The sequence below is a fragment of the Apodemus sylvaticus genome, chromosome 6, assembly GCF_947179515.1.
Source record: "Apodemus sylvaticus chromosome 6, mApoSyl1.1, whole genome shotgun sequence".
In the NCBI taxonomy this organism is placed as follows: domain Eukaryota; kingdom Metazoa; phylum Chordata; class Mammalia; order Rodentia; family Muridae; genus Apodemus; species Apodemus sylvaticus.
This window is the reverse complement of record NC_067477.1, coordinates 20090514-20099537: the sequence shown is the minus strand read 5'-3', so window position 1 is coordinate 20099537 and position 9024 is coordinate 20090514. Positions and strand designations below refer to the sequence as shown.

Genomic DNA, 9024 nt, shown 5'->3' with positions numbered 1-9024 from the left:
GCCAGCCCTTCTCTGCAGAGCACTGGAAGGGGTCATCCCCAGAGTATACTGGCAATGGCTTCGGAGAGGAGAGGGAGCGAGGCATAGGCCTTTACCACGAGGGGAGGCTCTGTGGAGACGCCTTGCAGCCATTATCCTAGCTGTAGCCAGCGGAGCAGCAGCAGTCCCAACAGAGCTATCCAAAATGTGGACCCTAGGAGTTTCCACAGAGGGCCCTGGCACCTGTCCGTCCAAACTGGAGGAGGTGGGCTCTTTCAGACCAGCTTGAGGGCTTTGAAGTGACAGGGGCAGTGAGTCCCAGCATGCTGGGGAGGGAATGCTGTTGGAACCCTACTGGCTAAGTGACCAATCAGAGGAAATATAACAGGGCAGGGATCCCCTCCCTGAACACCAGCAAGGCCATCCAGTGGTTCTCTAGTTGGCAACTGGTGTGAATGCTCTACAGACAAGGACCAGTGGTCAGTCAGAGGAATGACGGCACCCTTCTGTCTCTGAATGTGTGCCCAGCAGACACTACCTGCCCCGGCTGTTAGAAAGAAACTCAGCTTCTTACTGAAGAAGGCCTTGTTGGGGCTCCTGTAAATGCTCTGAGACCAAAACAGGGGTTGGGTTACTCTCTCCCTGAACCCGGGGCTCATATTTTCTTGGCTAGGCTGGAAGCCACCAAGCCCCCGTGATCCCTGTCTCTATCCCCTACACTCTGGCTTAGAGTGCTGAATGCCTGGCTTGTTACATAGCTGCTGGGCTCTGAACTCCAGACCTCATGATTACATAGCAGGCCATGCATTACCCACTGAGCCATCTCTCCAGCACCCTCACCAACCTTCTGGAGTCTTGACTCACTGTGGAGCCTATTCAGCAGCCTCAGGGTAATGTCCACTCACGGTGGTTTCTTCCTCCATTGATGGGGCTCTAGGGGATGGCCCCCTTAATCCCTGAGGATTAGGTGACTCTAATTTTGCAGGCTAGCCTACCCATGGTGTGTGGCAGGCCCCACTCTTCCATGACACCAACAGTGATCCAGCCCTAGGGCGGATCCCTCTGAAGACAGACACTAGCAGCTAGTGCTGCAGTGTCCTGTTTGTGAAGGTCACATTTCTGTATCATTAAAGAATCTGCAATGAAGAATGCGGGCCCAGGTTTCTGTTCCTGGAACGTGCAACTGCCCTCCTCTACACCCGCATGGAGGCCTGTGGAAAATGCCGCCTGGCCAGGAGGCAGTGACCTGATAACGGGGCCTGGTCTGCCATGTGTGACCCTGTAGAGGAAGGAGTCCTAGGGGACACAGCACCGCCTACTCTGCCTGTTCTCAAGGCAGAGTCTGGGGATTCTATTCTAAAGCTGTCATTAGATGTCTTTAAAGACTGACACGTATGAGATGCAGTTTGATCTCAGTAGTTTATTCTGGAGACAAAGCAGTGCAAGACGCGGCCACGCTTCCCACCCCTCCCCGTGTTCAGGGTCAGGCCTGGGAAGGTGGCACACCGACATCACCAGTTCAACACTCAGGTCCTGTAAACGTGGTTAGTCCTGGGGTTCTGCTTCCAAGGAAGCCAGTCGGCTTCCCCTTGCCCAAAGGATGCCCCAGCACAGCCATTAGTGGCCTTCTAGAGCTGCTGTGGCTTCCTCTAGAGTACTCTATTTTATTAGACCTAAGGACGATCCAAAGGCCTCATTCTCTTTGCACAGTGAGCTGATATGTTAAGACACAAGATCAGCCTTGGCTGCTCATCTGGGGCTCCACAGGTGTCCTTTCCTGTGGGCTTTGGAGACAGTGGGTGGTCTGCCAGCTGCTGTGGGGACAGAGTGAGTCTGAAGTGGGGCACGACTCCCTTGGGGGCTTGCCTAGTGCTCAGTGCAAGGGACTTGCCATGAACACAGCAGGGCTGTGCTGGGCTTTGCTGTACCAGGAGGGGCTGGCGCGTGTGAGCAGGAGCAGCCCCGTGGGCGGTCTTCTCTCACCGGAAATGAGGGACCAGGATGCTGACACGAGGAAGCAGGTATCCTCGTGGGCTAGAACACGAGGCCAGGCCTTCAGTTCTCCATTTCAGGAGCCGCCCTGAAGAGATGAGGTGGTGGAGGCCTGAAGGCTCACGGAACGATCTGTGCAAAGTCCCAGTGTAAATCCTAGGTCCTGGCAGACTCCGGGACTCCTAGCCAGAGGGCCTCCGTCTTGGATCTCAGTGAGCAATAGGGTCGGGGTAGAGAGGAGAGTGGCCTGCTGTTCCCATGAGCCAGTGAAGACTAGCAATAGCCAGTGGGCTTTGGCTACACCCATAGGAAGTTCTGGTTCCCTTCCTACAACTCGGATCCCCCATGCAGAGCTCCCAAGGAGGCATCTACTGCTGCCCTGGCAAAAGGATCAGCTGCACAGGGGCAGGGGTCAGCTTTGGAAGAGAGCACATCTGGGAAAAGAGGGAGGGTGAGGTCTGGGTGTGGTCAGGTGTGAAGGGGAGGGCAACTGGGAAAACCGTTCATCCATCGCCTGCTTAGCTGCAACAGCCTGGTCAGATATGGGCTTCCTTCCAGGGTGCCCAGAGCCTGGCCCGCAACAGCCACGAAGACAAGACAGACATGCACACTCACACTTGCATGAAAACCACACACACATGCACACACCCCACCTCACATTCAGACCTAGTGTTGAGAACACAAGCGTGTGTAAACTCAGTGAGGAGATCTGCACAGCAGGAGCTCGGCGGCACCCTCGGGGCTGGGCCACTTGGTGTTCTGCTCTGTCTCCCACCCCCCTCATTCCGATCATAACATCAGAAAATCAGGTAAAAAATTAAAACAGAGAAGCATCAGATCACCGGGAATTCTTAGTAGTGTTCCCATTTGGAGCTGCTGGCCCAGCGGGTGTGTTCCACGTTCTGCACCATCCCTCTGGGTCCTGGGCTCTGTAACTACTGTGAGGAGGCCTTGGTGGCCAGAGAGGCCACACAGTGCTGCTGGAAGCTAGGTGACACCCCAGGGGTGCAGCCAAGTCTCTGGTGCGGCAGCTTGGCGGAACCACCAGCGCCCATGTTGCCTGCTTCGGTCTCAGTCTTCCAGGGTGTGTCCTGGCCCTTGACGCTGCTGCAACAGCCAGGGCTGGCACTGCACGTCCGCTCACCAGCCGGGCTGCCCACCGGTTCTGCCACGAGTCTGCTGTGCCTCAGCGGAACCACCTCCTCCGTGGCAGCTCCTCCCGTGCTCTGGCCTTGCAGGACTGTGGCAATGTGGTTCAGGAGGTCAGTAAAGAACTCACTCACTCCCTCATAGCCTGGAGATGGGAGACAAAGGAGGCATTGGGCATCAGCTAGGGGATGAGGAGGAAGAGGCAGACAGAATGGGTGCCAAGACCTGGGCAGGCACCTTCAGTATCTCACTGAACAAGGAAACTCAGACAAAGCAGGGCGGTGGGAGACTCAGGGCCTGGTGTGCGCGGTCCAGCGGCTGGCCCTAGACCATGGTCCGTCCCCTGAGGGTGAGAGGCCCACAGCTCCAGCAGATAAAGATGAAATCTTGTTTGGTTGGGGACAGCCCTGGCTCCCCAACTGCTGTGCTTTGGGTAAGCGGTGCTCTTTCCAAAGCCTATGTGTTAAATGTTTGTCCCGAGCTCAAGGAGGAGCCTGCTAAGGAAACTCTCCAGTCACTTCGGACACTTCTGCCAGTGCTTCCCATAACATCTGCCTTGTCATAGGCCCACATCAATGGGGCAAAATCATCCTAGACTGAAAGCCTCAAAACCCGAGTAACCTTTCTTCTTTACGGTGGTTGTCTTGGGTATTTTGTTACAGCAGTGGCAAGCTGGGGAAGGTAGCTGCCCAACAGGACATGACGTACAGTCAGAGACCGCCATGCCAAGGTGGTTCCTCATGCACTGGCTCACAAATCGAGTCTGGCCGTAGCTCTGGGCCCTGGCCACTGTAGCCATCTTGAACCTCAGCTTTCTCGTCCATATAGCAACAGGAGACCAGCTCTCACAAAGCAGGCTTCTGTGAACATCACAGGAATGCTGGACCTGGGTGGGTCTGACCCAGTAGCCTCAGCCCAAACCAAATCTGTTCCCTCTCACCCACGAAACACCTTCAGGGAGGATATTTGTGACCCAGGCTCTGAGGATCAGGATTTAGGAACAGACTACCAAGGCCTCCATTTCTGGTGAACACCTGGGGGGAGAACACTTTCACACTCATGCATACACCTACAACAGATGCAAATGCCAGCACAGACCCTAGGAATTACCCAGCAGGTTTCAGATTCAGGAGGATTTGGTGACTCCCAGCAAACTGCCCCGAAAGAGACGTGAGGTGAGACCTCTCCCACCTGCTCCGACTGATGTGCCCAGATTAAAACTGGTACACAGCTACCAGAACCAGCTGGGTCAGGGAGCCTGCCAGCTTTCCTTTTTACCCCCCTGGGGAGGAGTGGCCTTCGGACACTGGCTATGACCACGACCATACCACAGTGTAACCAAGTGAGTACCAGGGGGTTAATCAAACCTTGGCATGTGCACCAGGGGCATTCATACTACTGGCACTCACTGTGTGCGGGCCAGGCCCCTGGGCCACCGCGTGTTATTTGGCAAACTACTCTGTGGTTTTGAGGAAGCCTGAGGCTGTCTGAGAAGCAAGGGCATTCGTGTTAAAGCTAACGAAGTGGCTGGTGAGTAGCAGAGTATTACAAATGTCAACACCATCTTCACAACCGTCCCCAGTATACACATGGAGATGAGGGAAGCTATCTCGCAGGGGACTTGGAGGCTCTGTGAGGCCCCAGGTCACAAAGCTCCTAAGTGGAAGAACTGTGATCTGACCCAGACCCTGGTCTTGTGTATACCTAGAACTGAGAAGCCCCACTGCGGGACCCAATATCCCGCTAGCTCTGGGAAAGAGGATGAAGGAAAAGGCAGACACGGGTTTAAGTATGATTCAGGGTGGGGTGGAGCATCAGGACCCAGTTGGGTTGCCAGGAAACCCAGGAGGCTGCCACTTAGCAACCACTCTGCTTTAGCTCCCAGATGAGACCCAGAGGACCAGGTAGACTACAGTAGAGAGCGAGGGTAAACTTTCCAGGGTATTACAGAGTCACCTCCTGGGGGCCTGCAGTAAACAGGCTGAGGTAGGTTGGTGTTTGTCTGCCTGGGAGTGAGAACTGGCAGAGCAGGTGCCCAATGCCGTGCCAGCCCAGCCGTCTGCAGCGTGCGGAGAACTCCCATTGGACAGAAGCGAAAGCAGGGGCTATGTAAGGTTGCCTGAACCGTCAGAGAGGAGAGGTGGGCCAGGATCGAAACCTGGTGTTCTAAGACATCAAATCAGAGTGAAGGCTCTGGAGAGAGAGGCTCCAGCCCTTTGGATAAGGTCCTTTAGCTTCCAGTATCACCTCTCACAGGCGAGATCACAGCGCACGGCAGGGCCAGTAGCACATGCTGCTCCTGCTACTCAGGCTTGTGGATCTGAAAAGCTGGGTGCTCTGATAGGACTCCCACCTATCCTGAAGACACCCCCCCCCCCGGGCTTCCTGAGTAGCAGCAGGACCCAGAGCCTCTGTCTCTGCTGGACCCAAAGAGGGCTGACTCTACACCATCAACGGTGCACCAAGTCACCTCTCAGATACCACCTCCTCTCTGCCTGAGGTCCCTGGGACAACAGAACCCTTAGGCCATCTCTCAGCATCTATCAGCTTTGGCTGGGCCCAGACTTATCAATCTGGTAGTCACAGGCCCGCCACATGGCCCTGTCCGCCAGGACAAACCATGGCTCCCCTGGCAGAAGGCTCTGTGTTCACACTGGCTCTTAGTGATTGTGTCCCTGAACCCTTAAGAGCCTCTCCTGCCTTTATGATACATTTGGCTGACGGGAGGGGCTGCCCATCACCAGTGGAAAAGTCTATCTCCCTCCTCCTGAGGCTTTCTCAGTGCCTAAGTCACCCACCTTCGACTCATTAGTGAGCTGTGTGTGTTCATGGATCACCAACACCTTCACTTCATCTCTATGACACTCCGGACACAGCAATCCCCCCTCAGTCTATATACTCTAGCTCACCTCAAAGGCCCCACCACCTACACTTAGGGGGTTGGGAAATGCACTGTGACCTGGATCTGAACGCGCTGGTCAGACACAGGCCTCAGACATGGGATGCTCCCATCTTGCCCAAAGAGAGAGCCAAAGTCTCCGCCAGGCCTCCGAGGTTCCCCTGGGACCCCATCAGGTCCCAGTTCACCCCTCCTGGTACCCCAGCTGCTCTTCCTTGCTGAAGTCCCTCCCCTTTGCCAAATTCTCTCTGCTGTCAGTACAGGGCAGGAGCCACCAGCTGCCGCATCCCTGTTCCCTGCCTGAGAGCAGGAAATGGGGTCCCTGGCAGATGTCAAGGGAACAACAGATGGAGTGGCTGGGCTCCTTGGGGCCCCTGGTTCCTTGCTGTGAGCTGTGATGGTAGGGAGCAGTTCATGTTCTCTCTGGGGTTTAACAGGATATAGGCACTGAGTATCCAGGATGCTTGGGGCTGGTGAGTGGCTTCCTGGCCACACATGAACCTGAACAGCAAGGGGGAGCTGGCTATCCCTTCCTATCAGGAAAATGAAGAGCAGCCAGGAGCAACGGCCATCACTACAGTCCCAGCTACTTAGGAGGCTGGGGGGTGTGGAAGTGGTTATGAGCTGGGAGCTTAGGGCCAGCCTGAGGCAGGGATACCTGGGTCTGGAGAAGTGGGGCCATGGAGACTCAAAGCTGGACTGACCCCCCCCCCCAATGCCACCCCAGGCTTCCTGGGCAGGATCTTGTTATACAGCCCCAGATGGCAATCCTCCTGCCTTAGCCTCCAGAGTGCTAAGGAGACAGGTATGAGCACCTGTCACCCGCAGTGATAATATACAGACCACTGGTCTTAGGGTCTCCAGGGCACGCCAGCCTGTGAGTGCTGGCCGGCATTATACCTGCTCTCCCTGCCAGCCCGGTGGATCCAGGCCTGGGCTCAGTTGGTGGTAACCCCTCAGGCCCCAGGCTGATTGGAGACAGAGGGATGTTCAGCAGAGTCATGCTCCAAACCAGAGGCATCCCGAGGCTCCAGCAGTGAGGGGATGTAGTGGGGAGACCTTTGTGGCAGCAGACACTATAATGGGGAATACTGTGGCAGAGAGTGGGCCCGGCTCTCAGCCTTGCCAATTCATACTATGTGACCTGAGAGAAATTCTGTCATTAGAGGAACCTCGGTCTCCTGACCTGTGAATGATAGGGTTGGGTCTTCCACGTCCTTTTCAGCTCCTTGGGTCTGGGAGGGCCAATGGGATGGACTGAGTAGGCCAGTTAGGGCGAAGGCTGATGGCAGGATTGAAAGGGGAAAGAGTATACAGTGCTGTGGGGGACTTGGGCGTGGCACCTCCCCAGACAGGCATCTGGGGCTTCATTGCTCTCTCCATCTTAGATGGCGCTCGGCCTAGATTCCAGCATGAGGAGGGGCTCTCTTATCCCCAGCCAAACTGACTCGTTTCTCATCCCCTGAAGATATCAGGCAGCCACAGGACCGCCAGTGCAGGGTCACCCAGCCCCGCTGCTCACCTGGGAAGGCGTTGACATCAATGACTGCATGCTGTCCCGTCTGGTTGTTAATGATGATGTCAATTCCAAACAGGGACACTCCCAGCGCCTGCCGCAGAGCCCGGGACAGCTCCCGGATAACCTCATCACTTGGCCGTTCAAACACACCCTCGATCTTGTCTAGCTGTGAAGACACACAGTGCAGGTCAGGCTTTTGTGGCTGAAGGTACCATCCAGAGTAGACCCCTCTCACAAAGAGCACTGCCTTTCTTCCGGCCAGGAGGTGGGGCTAACCCACCATGGGGCAAGCTGCCGGGCCCTGGAGGCACGAATGTATGAAGCAGGGTACTTTGTGTCTGAAGTGGCTGATATCAGTACATTAACAGGCAGGGACAGGGGCTGGATCCAGGTCACAGAAAGGAGGAAGGATATGGGCTGTTACAGAAGACGACGTAAAAGGATTGGGGTCAGAACATGAAGGCAGCCACAGCCAGGTAGGAATGAGTACCGACCCCACCCACCACGCCACTTTGCTGGCCGCCTCCAGGAGTGAGGCTGAGGATCCAGGGAACAGGTGTGGAGAAGAGTACTTCTCTCCTCCTAGCAGTGATGTACTAGGTGTTTGCAAACAACATCCCAGCCCATAGGACCTGGGCTTTCCCAAAGGTGCTGCCGCGCCTGCCAGACTCTGAGCCTAACTTCCCAGGATGTTTTCCCACAGGCCTCTGGCCCATCTGCTCACCCTGCCCTGGCACCTCCAGAGTTGCATGTTTTTTGCTTTCTGGGAAAGGCACGCATCCTCACATAACAGCCACGGGCCAGGGCCTCTGAAGAGGAACGAGTCTCGTCTCGGGGAGGGATTGTAGATGAGGATATAGATTCAAATCTCATCAGAGATTTCTCAGCTCTGAGGACTTGGCTATAGTACCTGGCCTGTGCCTCCATTTGATTCTCTGCATAATGGGAACAATTAGGCCCCCATCTTAGGCTTGCTGGAGAACAACAAAGTAGGGACAGTACCAGTGTGGATTCTAGGAGGTGTGGCCCCTGAACACAAGGACACAAACTACATCACCTCATGTTGAAATGTCACAGCAGGGTACACACTAGCTGCCAGTAAGTACTGAGGTCTGGGGAAAGGGGAGGCACAAACCAAAGTGAGAAATGAAACTGAGTCACAAGCTTTAAACACATTGGGCTGGTGAGATGGTTCAGTAGGTTAAAACTCTTGTTACCCGATGACCCGAATTTGACCCTCTGGTCCTGCAGAGTGCAAAGACTTCTGAAAACTGTCCTCCTAGCTCCACACATAAAAATGAATGAATAAATTTATTAAAAAAATTCTCAACTGGTTAAACACAGAAAACCTTAGGGCCCAGATAGTCTATTAGGGGTTTAAAAGGGGTACTTAAGAGACCCTGGAACACCAATGGTAACTGTAGTGATCCTCCAATGGCCAAACGTTCCAGATGGCCTAAATATCCATCAGTAGACAAATGGAAAA

The 9024-nt window shown here is 55.0% G+C and overlaps 1 protein-coding gene across 6 annotated transcripts in view; it reads right to left on the bottom strand.

Annotated features, from left to right (window-relative positions):
- Positions 1 to 1379: 1379 nt before the first annotated feature.
- The window catches only part of Itpk1 (inositol-tetrakisphosphate 1-kinase), a 135563-nt gene continuing 127918 nt past the window's right edge, over positions 1380 to 9024 (bottom strand). For all 6 annotated transcript variants that reach the window (XM_052185199.1, XM_052185204.1, XM_052185203.1 and 3 more), the window contains 2 exons: positions 7542 to 7704; positions 1380 to 3265 (listed from right to left, as the gene is read on the bottom strand). In XM_052185199.1, coding sequence (XP_052041159.1) covers positions 2907 to 3265; positions 7542 to 7704 — 522 coding nt within the window. In that variant the 3' untranslated portion in view covers positions 1380 to 2906. The remainder of the gene's footprint in view (positions 3266 to 7541; positions 7705 to 9024) is intronic.